The following is a 22,056-nucleotide window of genomic DNA, read 5'->3' as shown; positions in this document are numbered from 1 at the left end:
TTGTTGCCTGCAATTCCTTATATAACACACACACATATACATATATACATATATACACACACATACTATACATATTGCAGTCACAAATCATTGCAGAACAACGTAAATCCAAACAATTTATTGCAGGCATTTTATTGTCCATTAGACACATAAATCACTTAAAGAGCTAACTGAAGTGCTTTAGGTCTGACCAAATGTGGTAAACCGGTCACTTGTATGTAAATGCTAATAATGCAGAACATTTTGATAATTGCACACATTTTGTAAAAAGATTGATTAACAACTGGCAACACCATCAAATATTTCCATTATACCAATTGCATTTTCAGAAATCAGTCAATGTACCGGCATCTTTCTTGAGATGCTTGGACAACCTCATAATACAATTGCAAAATAAAATGTTCTACATTAAGTTTCTTCAGTATATTGCAAGTGTTGTATTATAAATCCTACTTTGGGAAAACAGCTTATTTTCTGTTTCTCTCTTAATTGCTGAAGTTTTTAGACTTCAGTAGAGCCTATAATATGAAATGGATTTTGTTAATTAACAAAAGTCATGTAAATCAATAATAACACACACAAATGCAAAAGCAATATCCCGCAAATTACAAAAGTAGTTAAAATTATTAAATGAGGATATTAACATTTTATTGAAATAAAAAATAAATGGAAAGTATTACCAGTATATTATCAAGTTCACAAATATACTAGCCTTCCACATAGTCTAGCCAAACAAACTATTTACAAGCCTGCTGCCAAGGTTGCTGTTGTGTCTTGGCATTTCTCAAGCCTGCGTATGTAACAGAGGTCATTACATATAATATCCAATGTTCCTCCGACACAGTTCCAGCTGGCGATGTTGCACAGGTATCATTACACCACTGTGCAAATGATAGCCGTAGAAAGACTGATGCAACAGGACAGTGTTTGCTTACTGAGGAATATTCAAGCTGGTGATTGTCTGTATAGTGACTGACGAGGATGAGAGGAAGACATTGCAATCCCTCCACACCACACCAAAGACTGATCCTCAAATTGGAAGCTGTAGGCATTCAGGGTAATGTAAGTAGATGGATTATGAACTGGCTGATGTCTAGGAAACAGAGGGTGTCGATTAGAGGAGTCGCTTCTAACTGGAGTGAGGTTGTTAGTGGAGTTCCACAGGGATCAGTACTAGGGCCTTTGCTTTTTCTAATCTATATTAATGATCTGGACTCTGGGATAGTTAGCAAACTTGTCAAATTTGCAGATGATACTAAAATAGGTGGCTCAGCAGATACAATCTCAGCAGCACAGGCTATTCAAAGGGACATAGATAATATTCAGTTGTGGGCCGACACCTGGCAGATGAAATTCAATGTGGACAAGTGCAAGGTATAACATGCAGGTAACAGAAATGTCCACTATAATTACACTATGGGAGGAATAGATGTAGATGAAGTATCGCATGAGAAAGACCTAGGAGTCTATGTGGACTCCTCACTTTCTCCATCAAAAAAGTGTGGGGAAGCAATAAAAAAGGCAAACAGAATGTTAGGGTATATTGTCAAAAGTGCAGAATTGAGAACAAGGGCAGTGATGTTCAGACTGTACAATGCACTAGTTAGAGCCCATCTGGATACTGTGTACAGTTCTTGGCTCCACACTTCAAGAAAGATATCGCTGCTCTAGAGGCAGTTCAGAGGAGAGCAACCAGACTTATTCCAGGTCTGAAGGGAAAGTCCTACTCAGAGAGACTGAGGGAACTGAACCTTTTCACCCTGGAACAGAGGAGACTACGTGGGGACTTGATCCAAGTCTTCAAAATCATGAAAGGCATCGACCACATCAGCAGGGACACACGCACCCGGGGACACAAATGGAAATTGGGCTTCAAGGCATTCAAAACGGAAAACCGGAGACACTTCTTTACACAGAGAGTTGTCACAATCTGGAGCGATGTGGTAGAAGCTGAAAGTTTGGGAACATTTAAAAACAGACTGGATAGGATCCTTGGATCACTTAGTTATTAATGGACACCAAATGAGCATGATGGGTCGAATGGCCTCCTCTGGTTTGTAAACTTTCTTATGTTCTAATCCAAATCAAGCACAAGAAGCCCAATGGCAGTTCAGCCCCTCTCTTGCAAACATGGTCTGATGACTCCTGGTTTACACTGCTTTGTACCAAAGGCAGGGTGAAAGAGTGGCACCAACTAGTATTCAGCACATTCAACAGATATGAATGGAGACCACTGTCTATGGAGAGTAGAGTTATAGGCTGAGAAAATCTTCAATTCAAACCATCTAGGTCTGAAATCCGCCATCTTCAGCATCTCTCCTGGGTGCACAGTCACTCTAAATCTCCTCTAGAGCAGGGGTTTTCAAACTGGTCCTGGAGTACCCCCTGCCCTGCTGGTTTTTGTTCCAACCTAGGTCTTAATTACTTAATTGAATGGTATATTGCTTTGTAAGGTCAATTAAGGATTCAATTAAGTAATTAAGACCTCAGTTGGAACAAAAGCAAGCAGGGCAGGGGGTACACCAGGACCAGTTTGAAAACCCCTGCTCTAGAGGATGTGTTGGATGGGCTGAGCATAACCAGAGCAATTTATACACAAGGAGTTGGCTGCTGGAAGAATGCTGTTGTCATTAGGACCCTTGGTGGCCCTATCTTCCAAATGTTGGGGACAATTAGGTTACATGACAAAAAGCACATAAAAAGGTGAAAGGATTGTCCAGAAAAAAATACATTCTACACCCTTTTACCAACAATTGAAAAGGTGCAGTATCTACATACGCAGGGCTAAGGCTGAGACAGTGAAGAGCTGCTGGATTGTTTCGAATCATGTTCCTCAATGAAGCGCTGCAGGGCCTCCGCACAGCGCAGACCAATGTCTTGTAGGTTTTCCTGAAGAGACAACTGAATCGGTTTCTCCAAAGACGGGTCTTTTGCAATCAGCATTTTTGCCACAGTTCCAAAGGTGTCACAGTCTTGTCTGTATACCTATTACAGAAACACGACAACAAAATAAAATACACAAGAAAATACTTCAAATAAATGTAAAATCCCAAATAAATCATTTTAAAGACTGGGAGCTCACATTAAAAAATGTATACATCTACCAAACTAATGGTTTACACTTCATAAATGTGCAGGCTTATGATATATAAAAATTAACAATTGCCTATTGTAAATTCGCCTTGCAGAGATTATTCAGGCTAGTTATTTGAATTGCATATTAGTTTACAAATATGTATCCTGCAGCAGTTATCATGGATTCTTCTGGCAATTCCTCACTGGAACTCATAAAAATAAATTAAATAGGTGTATGCAGTGTCCAAGAACTGCAATTTTAAAATTGCTTAGAGACCGTGGTGATTATCTTGTTTTGAGCCAGTCGAGTTGGTGAGAACAGATTAGTTGAGATTAGAATGGAGTTAATTGGAAACACAGAATATTATCATGACAATAGAGCACATAAACACTGTTGTTCCATATTTATTAGAACTAGTTTGACATTCCCAAGCAAATAGATTTATTTTATCAAGCATGCATTTTGTGGCTGTTTACTCCATCTATTACACAGAACAAAAATCTCCAATTTCTTGTGTCACCAAGAAGAACAAGGGCATTTTGAATCCTGTGAATATTGGCGCTGGACAATCCTTTGATATGAGAAATGTCAAGCATTTTAAACTTTTTGGATGTCGCCGAAATCCATAATTACTAGGCTTTCTGAACAAACTGCACTAAATTATAGCTTAGTGCTGATATATACAGAAATAGAATGATTGGATTATTTACGAATGAGGAATGCTGATATATTATCGCAATGTTCCACTAGAAAACATAGGACAGAGACCTTCAAATAAAAGCCCCGTGACCAGGATGAGAGAGGCTGACTTGTTGTCTACAATGTCATGTGCATTCAATTACACCAGACTGGATTATCATTTCAGGGTCTTGGAGCATTCGCTGTGTTTACACATGCTAAGCTATTTATGAAAAGTAATATCTACCCATTTTGTGCGACACAAAATAGGATTAAAATAAGACTCTCTAGGATACCACAACGGTGAAGGAAATTTGTGTGCGATTAATGAATTAATGAATTAATGCTGCCTTGTTTTCTCTACACACCGTGTTTTGACCTGAATGTTGAGAAGCTTTTCTGCCATAACGTACAATGAACCCATTTAAATAATAACAAGATCATTTTAATGCAGCATCGCGTGTATTCATGTAAAATCATACATATAATCTGCACAGAAAAGGGCTGTGATAATGAGGTCCCGAGTTAATCTTGCCTAAGAAATGGCCATCAGCACATGGGTTTCACTTTTCCTGATTACTTTCACGTCTGCACTAATTAAACAGGACCCCTTTATATTTTCCTATGGATTTCCTGTTCAGTCATTACCATCCTAATGCCATGCAATTCTAAGCCTTCACAAGACCTTCCCGTGGTATTAACAAAATCTTTTAAGCCCCCTGCAGCCCCCCCTGAAGTTCCACATCCACCCCATAGAGTCCCCGGCATATTCTGTAAAGATGAGTTAGTGGCCATGTGTCCTCCCCATCAGTGGTAACATTTAACACTAAAGCTTGGCTTCTCACACTGTTTCTATATTATTACTCTGAAAATTATTCCTGAGACAAGAGAGTAATATAAGGCATTCAAATGATACTGTTCTACAAATGTAAGGATCACAGGATAACGTACTGCTGCAGAATGTCGCCAACAAAGCTTTTATTAAACTCGCCATTGATGGAGATGAGTAATGTCAGGGTCAGGGCCTCGCTGAAGACAGATTCAGGTTTTTTTATTTTATTTTATTTCTTATTAACCTTTGATTTCAATTCTCATTGTAGCGCTGACACCAGAGGTTGGCATATGCCAGCCAAGTATCATTGTCTGAAAAATACATGAACGCGTTTTGCCGTGAGGGGATGGAATCGAAAGCAAAATTGAAAAATGAAGCTTCATCATTTTAACACTGAAGCCCGTTATGTTGCAACAACACAATTGTTGTCACGCACAATCTAAAATCTGTCTACCTTACTCAAAGGCATCTGTATGCTTTTCCAAACATTTAAGTTTTTCAGAATAGTAAGATCATAAAAGCCTGTTTGCTGCCGACTTCACGTGTGCCCCAATGAATTTGGCTGTCGACACTTTCAATAAAGAGAAAACAAGTAACAAAATGCAGCCTAAATTATTAAATACAAGACATTTCACATGAAAAAACAATACTAGTAATCATTCAATGATTTAATATCAAACAGAATGCAGGCTCCTGTTAAATTATTTCAATCTACATATAATTTGGGGGTTTTGATATTTAATTTGTGCTGATTAACAATTCAGGAGTACCAGATCAAAGCTTTAAGCCACGAAACTATGGAAATGAATATTTCAATATTCTAATCTTCAGATGCCAAAAGGTCCATCTGTTTAACATGTTTGTCATGCACTCTGCCATCCTCCAGTATCTAATGACATTAACAAGCTTGAATCCCAAAGCCTCCCATCTGTCCACCACCTGCACCGGCTCCCCGTCATTACCTGCCACCCTGCCGTTCACCACCATAGCAACTCCCCTGGCTGACACGCTCGAGTCAAAAGGACTTGCAGCAGCCTATGCTAAACGTTTCCATAGAAATGGAAGAGGAAAAGAGTAGACCTGGAATTATATAGGAGAGGACAGCAGAGCTTCTTATTATTGTACAGATTTCAAAAATGCATTTATCCACACTATTCAATGGTGCTGCAGGTATAGACAGCAGATTGATCATGACTCCATCAGTATTGTTTGTAACTCCACTTTCATTGCTGCCTTTGTGCATCACAGATTGGTTTTATTCAACTCACCAATGGACACATCCTGCTTTTATAAGTTAATTTATGAGGCATAAATGATGTTTTCAAATGTTACATTGGTATAAAGAATCCCCTTCTGTCTTCTTTTCAATGTATTAATGCAACCTTGATCTTAAAGGTTTTCATTAATTTGACTGATTTCTACTTGTATATGAACTGCTTTCTTAGCTACACAGATATTCTAAAACAATTTCCTTCTTCAAAATCTTTTACAACATTGATGCGATACTTTACCCCTTAGTGGTTAATGAGCCAGACGATGTCTTTGATGTTTTAATTTCTGCACACGTTTTTCCTATTTTGAGGCTGCCTGGAACTCATTACATTTGGTGATTCATACAACTGGTTTATTATGCCATTTGTTTGCATCTTTGGCATGTTGTTAAAATGTGGTTAAATAAACTGTCACCCATCATTGTGAAAGTTAAATACGTACAGCATGTCTTTAATATTTTTAACACATAAAGGGCATGTAACATTTAGTGATGTGCACAAAACAAAAAGCATTCCTAATGTTAAGTTGATCAAATAACTGTTTCTATGATGTCATTGCTTTGTCATACATAATCCAAAAAACAAAATTCCAGCAAACCAACATTTTCTTTAATATTTTTTTTAAACTGTTTACCACAGCAGAAGGCGAAAAACAATTTAAAAAATGAAGACATTTTATAAACCCAAATTGTGAGTGCAATTATCCCCCCCTGCCCCATGCATACCTCTTCAATCTCTCTCCTCTTTCGCTGGATAGCTCTGTTTCGCAGCGCTGCTCTCACAGCAGGACGTGGAAACTCTTTGTAGCAGAGGGCATCATTTTCCTGGGTGACCTTGGATTGGAAACAGCAAAGATTTGAGGATGGTTAATGCATTACCAAGGGGTTTCACATTTTCTGCCTTATACTTTTGTTGTTGTTGTTGTTGTTAATAAAGTTAGTGGTAAATAAAGTAGTGGTGAACATACTAATTCAGGCTTTTACAAAACACTCTCCTAATACCAGTGGACATTGCCAATGGCATCATTTGACCTTGTCTTTAGTTAAGCGCCTTAGACACCAGCTCAGGACGCCTTAATTATTATAGCTTTCGATTATCCACAGTTAATGTCCTTTTCATCTGGCATTGTTCAAAGAATTTCCTCTCTTGACCCAAGAACTCGCTCTTTACCAGCTGTGTACCGGTCTGTTAAAACACGATTTGATTCAAAAGCTGAAGTAAAAAAAAAATATATATATATTAAATTACTTTTCTTCCTATAAATATACTAGGCCTACCTAGTGGTTTATGCTTGTTATTGGAAGCAAACTTAGGAAACTAGAATGAAAGTATATTGATCACCCATATGGATTTATAACAAGCGTGTAACAAATGATACACAAAGTTTTTAATAATTGTACTAGGTGTTGGTCTACCTACACTGTTAAGTAGTCAAGAATGATATTCCAAATGTCTCTAAACATTTCACAGATCAAACAAGAACAGGAAAACATTTTCAGCAGCTGAAGACATTTCCATTTTGAATATCCTACCTTAACAGCATTTGCATGTCTGTTTATGCATGTATGTGTAGAACTGGTGTGAGTATCTTATAAAAGTATATTTAGTTATTTAACTCCTCTTTGAATACTTACTGCTGCATAATATGAAAAGGTCTGTGATGTTATGTATATTATCCACAAACTCTTTATACACTAAAAAACAAATAATGCCATCAGTGTACCCAAAATATGTCTAATTAAATGTAAAACTTTTTATTTGAGAGACCACTGCTCTGAGCTGCCAGTTATTTATTCCAATGGCATATGAAGAATTTGGCTGACCTGCATTTTACCGTGAAAAATATGTGGATAGCCTTCGAAAAAATTAGTTATCTCTGCTCAGGGAAGAGAAACTATCACAGTGAATCCTGTGTAGACTACACAGCAATATCAGACCAGCTGTATCTTGTAAAAATCTCTCTAACAAAGATGTGAGTCATGATAGCTGAACTGGTATACTTAAAGATCGTCTGATTCAGTATTAAGACCTGCAGGTTTCCTGATTTATGATCAGTCTCATCACTGCAACCCTATTGCGGAAGAATTTCTGATGGAACGCTCAGTTCATAAATGCATTTATTATTCGGTTAAAGGAAATTAAAATACACACACAGGATATTATAATTTTTTATCTAACTGTGATGTGCAAAATATAAGAAATGCAGGATAAAAGGCTACAGGCTAGTAGAAGAGATAAATATTGCTTTGAATGCTTTTATTTAGCTAGATACAACATGTAGAACTGAACTCGGCACAATAACCTCAGTGGGCTGAATCCGCAGGGTACCGCAGCTCACACAAAAGGTGTTACAAATAAAGGCAGAGTATTCAGTTAAAATATTATTGCTGTTCAAGTCTTGTTGCCCGGTATTTATGATTCCCAAGGAGATAAATGTTTCACAGAAAAACTGAAGGTATTTTCCTTTGCTTTTCCTTTCTTTTCCAACTTGTGTGGTTTTCAAACAACGCATGTAAGCGATTGAAATTCTATCTATGTTTTTTTTTTCTAGGTATTTGAAATTATCTTCCACGATTAAGCCAGATGGATAAGGTTTGCTAACTGAATGAAATCCTGGTATTATTTGAAATGAGATAAACCTGCATCTGAAATCTGTTATCAGTATCAGTATGGAGTTGACCTCTATTCTCATTTTAAACAGTATTTCATGACTGCACAACAGACAGGACTTCACCTTCAGTGAGAAGATGGACTCAACCTCCCGTTCTCTGCTTTTGCATTTAGATGACTTCTGAAAAGCTGAAAGAAAGAAAGTACATTTTAATAAAAATAATCATCTGTGAATATTGTTTTCTGTTAAGAAAATTTTTGAACAAAGCTCTGCCATGCTCGACGAGGAGGAGCTTTAGGCCTGCAGTTTTATGGGAAACATTCAGTCCAGACCAGGGAAAAACTGAAGTAATTAAGAAAATAATTGGTCCAATTAAGTATTTCAGAGATCTGTTGGAATGCAAACCAGAAGACCTTGTGGCTTTCAAGGACCGGGGTTGCAGACCTCTGAACTCAAATGCATATTCAAATGTATCATTAATCACTTGTTTGGTTTAATAAAAACATCTGTAAGAAAAATATTTAGTATTGTGTTTTTTGCAACCACAATACATATTTTAAAAAGGTTTACTGTAAACTTTGGAGATCTTTCCTGAAAGATTTCACAGCCGTGTTCTGATGTATAAGAATAGCTTTGTTATTGCTCATTATTTACAACTGGCTTTGTGCCCAGCCAGTTTTTCACAGAGGCGTCTGTGAGTCACCCTGAGTCTCTGCTTCAAGAGCAGAAGAGATGTGAAAAAGAAAGATCCAAATTAATTAGTTTAATTTTGCAGTTTTTAAACTAAAAGTATAACAATTTGTTAGTATTGCCTTTAATAGTAAAAAATATGAATACTGTTTAATACGATGATTAACAATGTTAAACAACTATATAAAAATGCATGTTAAGAAATGCAATGAGGTGCAGTTAATACACAGTTGTATTTAATCATTCCATACAAATGCCTAATATAGCACAATCATTAATCTGTAAAAAATGTGATATTCACTTAATATTTCCTGCTACAAATGCTGCTATATATTGCAATATATATTTTATACTGTATGTGAAAAGTTAAAATGCAGTATTGTATTTTTAAAGTGGAAAAATTTGATTAGTATTTAAACGCACAAATTCTAAATCCCAATCTTGTGTTACAGAAATTAAGAGCAATGTTCCTGATATAATTCCTAAAACAGCCTGCATTTACACAGCCCTAGATAGGAAGCATTCCAGTATAGATCATCAGCGCCATCTGGTGTCCGATAACTCATTTGAACCAGAGTGAGAAAGTGCATGTAGACATTTTTCAGGAAGTCAGAAAACACCTGCAGTGATGGGATCTCCTGTCAGGGTAAACGTACCGTTGTGATCTTTTGAAGTCCCTGCTGCACATTTGCTATCTTTCTTTGAATCAGACTTGCTAGAAGGTGACGGAGAAGCTGCACGTTTTGGAGGGAAACTTCGGTGATATCTTACAGCTGAAGCTGGTCTGTATCTTTGAAATCTGAAACTGAACCCAGGTCTTCTGAAAGGGCGATCCTCCTTCTTATACCTAATAAGTTAAATGAATAGAAAAGCTAGAACAATAAACAGCACTTCAAGTAGAAGCACTATTATAATTGAGTAAATTAAATGATCTAGCCATTTCTGTACATCTCCGATTGTTTGAGCCTTCAGATGATACCTCACCTAAACATACAAGTCTTACCGAGGGTTGAAGTACCTTCTGGCAAATCTAGGCTTGAAGGTTGTTGGGGTTCTCAAGGGACTTTTGCTTTTTCTGAAAGGTCTTCGTTTATCCTAAAAATATGAATCAGATTTGATTGGGTTTGTGTATAATCATCCAAAATGCAAAACATGCAGTACTTTTATGGCTGGTGTCATGATAAACACTAGTCTATGACTACTCTACCTAAAATAACATTGAGTAGACCATGACCAGATGTCATTTGAGACTGCAAAACCAGCCGCTAAAGTCTTACTTCTCTGGGCTAGCATACAGCACATGTTTATGGCAATATTTTTGTATTTTTTTAAATCAGTCTGTTACACCTAATTATAGGAATACATGAAAGTTTTTGCTCATGATTAGATTCCCCAACATCAATATCATGCAAATAGGTGATGCTTTTCATTGGTGTGCTTTGCATGTCCTCGTGGTAGGTGTGTTTGTGGAGCTGTGAATGATTATCCAATCTACAGAACCAGGATTATTCCATTTTCACAATATTGATATTGCAGTAGCATGAAAAGTGTTACATTTTAACCAATGCAATTATGCAATACAGCTATATTGTTATACTTATCAGATGCCCTTATCCAGGGTGACAGATTTGATAGGGTTTTTTTTTTTTTCATACAATTACCTATTTATACAGTTGTTTTTTAAAAACTGTAGCAATCTATGTACAGTACCTTGCTTAAGGGTACAACAGCAGTGTCCCCCCATCTGGGATTGAACCCACACCCCAATGTTTAGGAGTCCAGAGACCTGAGCACTGCTCCACACTTCATACATGCCGATTACCTTATATTACTACTCTACACTATTACTATATTTCCCAAACACGCCAATCTGCACACTTTTATACAGCACAGCCACTGCCATGAGAAAAGCTTTGTTTTCCTCTCTCTCAGTGTCATTCAAAATGCTGCCGAGCTCTTCTGAAAAGCCTTTGAAGAATACACATTGAGTCTTTACTATATGGAAGAAAACAACTAAAGGTCAATGTATTGTTTCTGCAAAGCATAACAAAGTGAAAACTAATTAGGAGATGAAAATTAAAATCGACAGCAAGACTGCTAACAGTGTCAAAACATACACAGATAATAAAGAAAGCATGAAACCTTCTGCTCACGTCTACTGGGGCTGCTGCTGCTGGCGGACATGAATAGAGCCAGAGCTTCACAGCGCAGCCTCGTCTCACATCCTTCAATGCTGTTCATGTCTGCTAATAGTGCAGCACCTGAATCCTTCCAGCGCATCTGTAGTTTTGTATAATTCAAATTCTGCATTCAAATATATGCCTCACTTCCTTACTACTCTCTCTCTCACACACACACACACACACACAAAGACACACACACTGATCCGAGAGCAGTTTCTTGTCACATTTGCTGATGGACGTGCAAAGGGCCATTCAAATGTAAAACTGCTTGAACTAAAACTACACTTTAAAAAAAAAAAAACCTTCCGCATTACTGGACGCTCGGCTATGACTAAAGTTCATTTCACTTCCTATATGTCAGAAAAATGAAAGTGAATGCTCATATAATTCAGTATATTCGTGAAGTATCAAGCCGCATCATCATCGTCAATTGCCCTGACAAGACCTGATGAAAAAGCTATGATATTGGTGATTGTTCCGCTAAGAAATACTTCTCTCTGTATTATATTATATTATATTATATTATGATATTTTATATACGCATTTAGTTTTGTACAGAGCACCATGCCTACTCAATACTATGCACTTACCATTGTGTGTGTTCAGGGTCCACCTGTGTCTCCAGAGACCCTCACCGCCCGCCCGCCGGCCGCGCAGACGCACAGACGCACAGACGCGCACCAGGAAGCGCCGAGAGGAAGCCGCTCCTGCCGGTCACGTTTCTAAGAGCTGCTGAAAACTATTAGAAGGAAGAAAAAAAAGACATATTAACCTTGCAACTGGTTTCATTTCACTAATGTCGGTTGCTTTGTGTTTCCCACCTCACCACAAACCACCTACTCTGTATCTCGATAGTGTGCCGTTTGGGGCGGCAGTGCGCTCAGGTGCGCAATACTTTAATTAGTCTATTCCACGTCACCTGAGAGTGAGTTTGAATAAGCGGATGAAAGTATATTTAATAGGAAAGGGCATCTGCTAAGAAATACATAATAATAATAACAAATGATATTTATTTAAAGGCATCAATCCTCAACATGTTTAAAATAATAGTAGAGGATAAAGGTCATAAAGGTAACCTGTCCTGCAAACAGACAGCAAAGAGCAACACTGGAGTACGTGGTGTAAAGAGATCATGGGCAATGTTCAGTTCCGTAACATGCTGCAGAGGGGGGTTATGTTTAAATTAATATATGTAAATACACCTCTTGAACATAAAGCGTGCATTTGTGTATCCAGTAAAGGTTAAATGCGTTTGTGTTTTTGCACCTGGTCAGCAAACACTGCGCTGTTCCCGCTGCGCTTGCGGTAATTGCGCAGTGTGTTGCATGACAGAGGAGGTCCTGGATGAAGGGCTTTGCGCAATTATGCCGCAACTATAATTAATCCACGGCTAATCCGGCTTTCAAACGCGAGATAATGAGAAGCAGCAGAGTGATATCACATCTCATTTGAAGAAGATAAGGTCAATCATTTTCTGTCGTGAATTTAAACTGCACACCGAACAAATTCATCTGCGGATTAAGCTCTTGCACCAGAGGCAGCTGCCAAGTAACGATAAGGTGCCTCTACAGCTCATGTGCATTTCCGTTAGGACCCCGGCTTCTCTTTGCACCTTTATGAAGTTTTGATTAAGTTTATATTTTTCCTACGCACACACACTGCATACATACATAAACATAATTTATACATACATATATACACTCTGGTTTGACTCACTGTATAGTAATGCTATATTTGTTTATATGAAATTAACATTTAAATGATGTTTTGATACCTACTTTGTGAAATAGAAGGGTACAGCTGGAAAAATAAAGGAAGAAAATAGCAAGTAAATGTTAGTCATTTATTAAAGTTACAAGGCTGGTATACTTTTTAAATAAGATTTGGAGTCGGCAAATCTAATGAGATTTTATTACGTGCACGGGAAAAAAAACAGCAGAACTCAGCAACAGAAAGTATTCAACAAGTATATTACTGTTTTTCCAAAGAGTTCAACGAAGTACAAAGCTTTTATTACCTTCAAGGGGTTTGACAATTTACAAGCAGTGTCTGATTGGTCATCTATATAACTATGATAGTAATTCCATTGCATTCTAAAATAAGCCTACCCATCTCATCAATATTATTACAATTATTACTCATGAATAATCATTATTATCCTCTAAATTGCCAGCTACTTACTATTTACTACGATAACAAAGATAGGTTTGAAACAAATAAACTTGAATAAGAAACAAGTACAGAATGTAAGTTGCTGATAAACTAAAAAGGAGAAACTGAGAAGTTAGAAAAGAACAGGTTCTCATAATTCATTGGAAAGAATTTGGAAATTAATTTGCAGGCAAATTAATAGTTACTTGCCAGAAACCTCCAGGGTCATAGCACACAAAGCACAGAAGCACAAAATGATTTATATTGTCCTCCATAATACACAAATGAAATCACAAAACTAAATGAAAAAGAATCCATAAATATCATATATTCACCATCAAAATATACACTACATGGTCAAAAGTATGTGGACACCCCTTCTTATTAGTGGATTTGGCTATTTCAGCCACATCCATTGCTGACAGGTGTATACAATGAAGCACGCAGTCATGCAATCTGCATAGACAAACATTGGTAGTGGAATGGGTGGTACTGAAGAACTCATCTAGCAACAACAGCTGAGCCACAAAGTGGTCGGCCACACAAGCTCACAGAACGGGACCGCCGAGTGCTGAAGCACATACAAATCATCTGTCCCAGGTTGCAACAATCACGAGTTCCAAACTGCCTCTAGAAACAACGTCAGTTCAAGAACTGTTCATGACATTTCAGGAGCTTCATGAAATGGGTTTCCATGGCTGAGCCGCTGCACACAAGCCTAAGATCACCATGTGCGATGCCAAGCATCAGCTGGAGTGGTGTGAAGACCATGAGATGTTCAGGTGTCCACATACTTTTGGCCATGTAGTGTATTTTAGTAACAGTCCAGAAGTCCATGTTTCATTCCTATGGACTATCTGATATGGTACAGAATGCATGATACATAATTCATACATCTGAATAAGACAGTCAATATAAATAAATCCATCAATGTGTTCATTTATTTTATTTTTACAGCAAACAACACTTGCACAAATTTCCAACAGGGGTTTCCTTGATCAGGCATTTGCAATCAGATAAAGATCCCCTTTCATATTTTTATGTAAACTTATCCCAATAGACATTGCAGATACTATTCAAAACCTTGTTGTCATAATAACCTCATGCATTTTTTCTGCTTCCTTTGCACAGCAATGTCCACACGCTCTGATGTTGTTAAATTCCTTTGATATTTCAAGAATTGTTTTGCCTTTTGTTTCAGGTACAATGAAATAGACAAAAAGTGACCCGACAAGACAAACGGCGCTAAATATCAGGAAGCTGAAGTGCTTAATTGAATCCTGCAATAGAAACAGGGAAGGTTAAATGGAAATTTGCATAAGAAAAACACATTGTGCACAGGCATTGTTAGTCCAATTCAGGATTAATGTTTGTACATGTAATGAAATTGAAAAATGTAATAAATCAGTTTTATTAAAGTTCTTCTGTGGTTCACAAGATAAAAAGGTTCCCACATATTAATTGTAACTGAATCTTTGTCGGCACTTTTCTACTCCAAAGCTTGGAAACTTTTCAGGTAAAGTAAGTATCCTGCTAAACCTCACTTATAGTATCTTAGCATGCACGTTGTGATCAGAAAGCTCCAAAAACAGCTACAGAAATGACGACAAAGGGACAAAAACACATGCAATTAGTTAATTAATTAATTAATTAGTGTTAGTTCCAAGATAAGAAGAAAAATCTTCACTTGTCACTTTCCTCTGTGCATGTAAACCACTCTTTCCAACAGATCCTCTTACAAACAGAATGGTATTTATGGGTCAGAGGGAAGCCAAGGATACAGTTTTTAATTAAGCTATGTAACATGTAATGAAACCACTACAAATTATTACTTAACAGAAGATGTTCTAAAATGTACTAAGATTTTTTTTGGAAAAGACATTGATTGCAAGTGTTACTTTTCAATGAGACAAAAAATGACAACTTTCAGAAATTAAAGGGGCCTTAACCTTTCAGGCGTTTTTAAGATACTTACAATTAAGAAAGGGAAAACCAGTCCAAGCACCGAAAATCCAATCCATCTGAGCATCCCAATGATAGCAAAAGCAGCTGGTCTTGAAGACTGAATAAAAATTTCATGAGAAAGTGGCTGTATCACACTAGCTGAAACAAACAAGCATAAAAACATAACGTTAGATCATGGGTGGGTCACTTAAATCCACAATGATCTTATTCAAGCAGGTATTATAGATCTGTTTACAAACATAAAATTATAAAACACAACTGGGTAAAAAAAAAATATATATATATATATATATATATATATAAAAAGGATCAGACAGGATCTGAAAATAGTATATTTTCACACTCAAACCAGATTGAAGAGATACATTTGCTAATGTAATCAATAAAACTGCAATTGTTTATTTTAAAAAAAACTTCACAAAAGCCACTGAATCAATGAATCCAGTACAATACAATAAATATTGTAACAGTAATGTGAAATAGTTTTTACGTACCTGGCCCAATACTAAAACATATCACAAAAATAAAAATTAAGCATACTGTGCAATATGGTATCCAAGGAACTGAGTGCTGAAATTAAGACAATTAAATATTTAGTTAATAAACTTGAGGCAAGAATACTTACTTTCTAATTCAATTTAGGAAGTTACCCAAGCTAAATAACAGCAATTCATGGTTAATATAATTATAATTATAATCACTCAGGTGCCCGTACTCATCAATTGATTCAAAATATCTTTATTCTTTTATTCAGATTTTTTATTAAATGAATGTCCTCTAATTCTAATGCAACAAGCCCAATATAAGACACAGAAAAATGCAAATTGTATATAGACATTTTCCTGCAATTTTTCATAGTTAGGCTGCAGCTTTTGAAAACTGTCAGAGCATTTCAAAGGTCACTCTCTAGATGAAATATAACATAAAAGCGGAACTGAAGCCACATCCTCCTTAGCCCACACAAACTGTCTGTAATGACACCTAAAAGTATAAAGAAGCCATGTGTAATGACTGCGTAAGACCCAACAGCAGAAAATAACGACTCTAAGGAGTACCAACCAACCTTCAAAAATTGTGTCACTGTGATTAATGCCAATATTAAAGACATACACCCAAATGCTTTCCACAGCAGAGCTCTTCTCCCAATGTTTTCTATAAGAAAACCCTGCAAAGAAAATTGTTTCTATGAATGTTTCAGCTTTTCTTCTAATCCATTTACCAAATTATATGCTTCTGGTAAGATTAACAAGTCATATGTTGAAAACAGAAGCGGCCATCACTATACAAAAATCTGAATGTATGGTAATGATTCTATTTGTAAATATACACAAAAATGTCAAATGCTTTCTAACAAAAACATTACAACCTGAAACAGAAATTAACTTTTTCATAAACTGCTTAAGGAAGTCACACCTTGTGTACACTTGGTGTCCTGTGAAAATTGATATCATAGTTCATTTTCTGCCACTTACACAAGTGATTGAAGTGAGGACCTCAGAAACGCCCACACCAAGTGTCACATAACGAATTTTATCCTCTGGGATGCCAGCTTCTTGAAACACAGTGAACGAGTAGGCCGAGATCTACAGAGGCATCAAGACACGATCACTGAATATCTTTCTACATTAACCTCTTTATTAAATCAGCAGCAGGTTAGGGACCATCAGATACTAGCTGTACACACCTACATGTAAAATGTATAGTTATGTTACTCTAAATCATATGTCTAGTTACTCACTAATGATAAAAATTCAATTTACTGTATGTCTAATTTACAGTCTAATGGCACAAATTAATTGAGAAAGCTCCAAATAACATCTATAGAGAAAACATAAAGCTTATTTGTGCAGAAAATATGTTAGAAAACATGGTACAAACTTTCAACACAATTAAAATGACAGTGTGGTGGTAATGAATTGGTTTGCAGTGTGGTGGTATGCATTTATTGACTGATTTGTCTGGGTTTGTCTTTGTGATTGATTTTTACTGTGGATGATTTAACCAACAATATTCTGCAGTATTTCACTTACTGCAGAAATTCCACAAAACTGAATGGAAGTCAGGATCACCACCATAGATGTGAGCTGCCAGCGTACAGATCTGTCTCTCAGGAGGGCCAAAACACTTTTTGGCTTTTCACCATTTATCACAGCCTGCTCTGTCTGCATTTCCTCTATTTCAAGTTTAAAATCTCTGTTTCCCCAGAGTCTCTGGAGGGCTGAAAGACAGAGGCGCGTACAGCAAGTAAAGCTATCACTGTTGAAGAGTTTCTTATGCCTTTAATAAAAAGGCTCTGTAAAGATAATTACTTCATGCACACAACCAAACAAATTAAAAAAAGGCTTTATAATATGCATTAGAACTTCATAAATATAATTTACAACGCACGGGATGGGGGAAGAGCAGTGATTGGGGAGAGGGCATCACAAGGGCAAGAACTTATATAGGGGTGACCTGGTTTCCGCAGAGGAGAAGTTTAGAGCAAGACAAAGCTGAGTTGTGTTCTTGTAAGGCTGTCTCAGAATAAACCTGTTGCATTAACCCCCACTCATACTATTTTATTCATTGTTGTAATCTACCTTTTTTGCACATTTCTTCATTTCCTTTGTCAATTAATAAATATCTTGGGGCTTCGGGGAAAAATGGTAGTAAAACAAGCTGAATTATAGAAAAAAATGTGGAACAGCAGAGCAGTATATTCCATAAATCCTCATGGCCAAGTATTTCTCTGAAAGAAAAAAACAACAACCAACAAATAGATAGAGAGATAGATAGAGATAGATAGAAGAATATCCTAATCATCCTCAGTCGTTGTCGATCTTCCCTTCTGCTGGTTGAAGGCCTGCCCAAGATGTTTCCACTTGTTATGCCAGCATCGGTTTTATTTTGTTTTATAACTGAGTTAGCATACATTACCTTATTATATGCATTCATGTTCATATGTGTGTATGCAGATATGTATATGTTCATGTATTTGTTTATTTTTACCTGATGCCAATGAGTTGTCCTGACAATTTACCAGCTGAAATGAACGTAGCTACAGTCAGGGTCATCAGTCCTCTTAATGCCTTTGGTGAACTTTCCCCAAGATACATGGTGTGGATGTTGTAGCCTATTCCTTTGGGGTTCACAAAAAAAAAAAAACTGATAAGCATTTCATTTTACAACACCTCTTTGGAAGTCATCGCATTCAATAGGAAAATGCGTATTTCATACACTGATCAGCCATAACATTATGACCACCTGCCTAATATTGTGTAGGTCCCAAAACAGCCCTGACCCGTCGAGGCATGGACTCCACTAGACCTCTGAAGGTGTGCTGTGGTATCTGGCACCAAGACGTTAGCAGCAGATCCTTTAAGTCCTGTAAGTTGCGAGGTGGGGCCTCCATGGATCAGACTTGTTTGTCCAGCACATCCCACAGGTGCTCGATTGGATTGAGATCTGGGGAATTTAGAGGCCAAGTCAATACCTTGAACTCGTGATTCATCAGACCAGGCCACCTTCTTCCATTGCTCTGTGCTCCAGTTCTGATGCTCACGTGCCCATTGTAGGCACTTTCGGCAGTGGACAGGGGTCAGCATGGGCACCCTGACTGGCCTGCGGCTACGCAGCCCCATACGCAACAAACTGCGATGCACTGTGTGTTCTGACACCTTTCTATCAGAACCAGCATTCACTTTTTCAGCAATTTGAGCTACAGTACCTCGTCTGTTGGATCGGACCACACAGGCCAGCCTTCACTCCCCACGTGCATCAATGAGCCTTGGCCGCCCCCATGACCCTGTCGCCGGTTCACCGCTTTTCCTTCCTTGGACACTTTTGATAGGTACTGACCACTGCAGACCGGGAACACCCCACAAGAGCTGCAGTTTTGGAGATGCTCTGACCCAGTCGTCTAGCCATCACAATTTGGCCCTTGTCAAAGTCGCTCAGATCCTTACGCTGCCCATTTTTCCTGCTTCTAACACATCAACTTTGAGGACAAAATGTTCACTTGCTGCCTAATATTTCCCACCCACTGACAGGTGCCATGATAACAAGATTATCAGTGTTATTCACTTCACCTGTCAGTGGTCATAATGTTATGGCATAATTGTTCTGGGATTTACGCTTAAGTTAAGAGTTTATACCACCATTACAAATAATAAAGCCTACTGTGTATCAAAGATCATGTTGGTGAAGCATTTGTTTAATATCTGTTAATATTTGCCTCTTAACTACATATTATAATTAAATGTATCAGAAAACATGAACACATACCTGCACTAAAGCCATACAAGAACCTTGCAACCAAAATCATTTCAAAAGAGTTGGCCTTTTTGCTTGAACCCATTATTACTGCAGCAATAATGTTGAGAATATTGTTGTATAACATTGTTTTTTTTCTGTAATGAAGAAAAGCAGTCACACAATGTTATGCATAAGCATGTACAATAACAATTCTGTTTTCTTTATTTATGTCTTGCAGTTTATAATGTGTAATGCATTTTACTTTAGCAATCATCTATTGCAGGAACTTTGATATAAGTATTATGTACATCATTTCAATATAATATTGAAAAATACATTAAACAAGTTGTTTAAATTAAACAGCGGTCACAGACTTATCTGAAAACCATTCTAACCTTAAAAAAACATTTTAAATCATATAAATGTAAAAAGAGTTTTGCCAGCTATGTGAAGTAGATGTGTACAGTAGTTATATATTTAAGAAACATATTGGCAAGATTTTAGTTAATTTGTCTGTTTTTGTGTTGTTTTTGTTGGAGCGGGGGAAGAGGCTTAAATATTAAACAGGTGAATACATGACTAAAAATGACATCCTACAAATCTCACAGTAAAAAATACTATATGGAACAGCTTGTATTGTGAACTGAAAGGATCAAGTAACTTACCTCCCAAATTGTACAGCAATATATCTCATGCTAATAGCGCCAAACAGGGCCCCTACAGAGTTAATAGATACTATGACCGACCAGATCAGTTTTGCAGTTCCCATCCTCATTGGCTCACCGTAACGCATTGTCCAGCTCTCATTGATGAAGTTTTTAATGAACTGCAGATACATAAATAAAACGCCTGAGCATAACACTACAGTAAATTAACTGATTCAATATTTTTATATACTAAATATTAAATGATAGGAGAGTATATTAGCCAATAGAAGGACTTGATATTTCAGGAGGGAATAAGGTTTTATGATCAACATGTATTTGTATATGTACATTTTCTGTTAGCAGAACAGTTGATTTACAATATATGGACAAGCATATAATGTTTCTTACTGGAGAGGGTGAATTGATAACTGTAATATGAAATCCAGTTTGAAATGATCCTCCAATGCCCAAGACTATTATGAAGAAGAACACTTGCCCAGAGAACTGAAAACATAGGAGGAATAAGCTTTATGTGAGCTTTAAAAACATGAAATATGAAAATACAACAAATGGACATATGGTCTTATACATAATATATATTAAATTCACCTGTATTTCTCATGACCAAAGCATTATGTAATGACATTTGTATTCATTTTAATTATTCACAGGAATAACACCATGGCAAAATGATTTCATTAAGTTAGTGAAAGTAATGGTTAACATCACTTTGCCCTTTTCTTTTCTTTTAGCTGAGTCATTCTGATGACTGATGACATTTAATAGAAATACAGATGAAACAAACACATTTGTATAAGTATTTTGATAAATGTTATCATTGATGTTGTCAAAACTGAACATGCACTCAAACATCACCAACAATGGCAGAAGTGCTGCAAGATTAAAATCAGTAACAAACATAAAATCAAATAAATGCTATGTAAAATCATATATACATACACAGTACTGTGCAAAAGTTTTAGGCAGGTGTGAAAAAATGCTGTAAAGTAAGAATGCTTTCAAAAATAGACATGTTAATATGTTAATGTTAATGTTAATATGTTAACATGTTAATACATGTTAATATATATATATATATATATATATATATATATATATATATATATATATTTGGTTGATTATTGGCTGGAAAAAATATATACATACATACTTACATTAATACATACATATTACACACACTCACACACAATATTTCTCCTAATAAAACAATAAAACATGTTTCAGTACTTTAAAGATTTTGGTTTCTGTTTGCTGTTATTGTAATGGTTAGTGGTATTATTACAGAAAAATATAGAGGAATCCTACCAGTTGCTTGAGTAGGCTTTCCATTTTGTTCTGGAGCTGATACTAACACTTGAAAGTGCTGGACTGCTTACTTTAGCTCACTTTCCAATTTATACATGCCCTGTTAGCTATTTAAAGGCTAGATTAATATTTCATAGAGTGGTCTTAGCAGTCTTATGCAATGTTTGTCTTCGGTGACATCAGATAGTGATAAAGGTTGAATTCCTAATACATATTGCTTTGTCAAGCTATTATTTTCCTTACTTGAATTGAAAATTAAAAAAAAAAAAAATATATATATATATATATATATAGTGAAATCATACACTTTAGAGGAGTGATATGGAAAGACAAGTTATAGACAAAGCAAGAGAAAACATCTTGGGAAGGCCTTCATCTAGCATGGTGATGGTG

At 36.6% G+C, this 22,056-nt stretch overlaps 2 protein-coding genes across 3 annotated transcripts; both read right to left on the bottom strand.

The window, feature by feature from the left end:
• Nucleotides 1-103: 103 nt before the first annotated feature.
• Nucleotides 104-12,002, bottom strand: LOC136734893 (periphilin-1). Of its 2 annotated transcripts, none has more exons than XM_066697985.1 (6): nucleotides 11,932-12,002; nucleotides 10,162-10,253; nucleotides 9,815-10,005; nucleotides 8,592-8,656; nucleotides 6,583-6,690; nucleotides 104-2,985 (listed from the first exon to the last, which is right to left on the bottom strand). In XM_066697985.1, the coding sequence occupies exons 1-6, from the start codon at nucleotides 11,932-11,934 to the stop codon at nucleotides 2,785-2,787; spliced, it is 660 nt and encodes a 219-aa protein (XP_066554082.1). In that variant the 5' UTR covers nucleotides 11,935-12,002; the 3' UTR covers nucleotides 104-2,784. The 2 variants fall into 2 exon arrangements, with proteins under 2 accessions (XP_066554082.1, XP_066554081.1); XM_066697984.1 differs by lacking the exon at nucleotides 11,932-12,002 and adding an exon at nucleotides 11,301-11,573.
• Nucleotides 12,003-13,234: 1,232 nt separating this feature from the next.
• Nucleotides 13,235-21,740, bottom strand: slc2a9l1 (solute carrier family 2 member 9, like 1). The gene is made up of 12 exons (XM_066697983.1): nucleotides 21,664-21,740; nucleotides 20,746-20,841; nucleotides 20,356-20,516; nucleotides 19,721-19,845; nucleotides 18,446-18,575; nucleotides 18,037-18,185; nucleotides 17,488-17,675; nucleotides 16,930-17,040; nucleotides 16,521-16,622; nucleotides 15,952-16,027; nucleotides 15,468-15,595; nucleotides 13,235-14,772 (listed from the first exon to the last, which is right to left on the bottom strand). The coding sequence occupies exons 1-12, from the start codon at nucleotides 21,685-21,687 to the stop codon at nucleotides 14,569-14,571; spliced, it is 1,494 nt and encodes a 497-aa protein (XP_066554080.1). The 5' UTR covers nucleotides 21,688-21,740; the 3' UTR covers nucleotides 13,235-14,568.
• Nucleotides 21,741-22,056: the final 316 nt, after the last annotated feature.

This window comes from Amia ocellicauda, chromosome 3 (genome assembly GCF_036373705.1).
Source record: "Amia ocellicauda isolate fAmiCal2 chromosome 3, fAmiCal2.hap1, whole genome shotgun sequence".
Taxonomy (NCBI): domain Eukaryota; kingdom Metazoa; phylum Chordata; class Actinopteri; order Amiiformes; family Amiidae; genus Amia; species Amia ocellicauda.
This window is presented reverse-complemented; position numbering and strand designations above follow the sequence as displayed.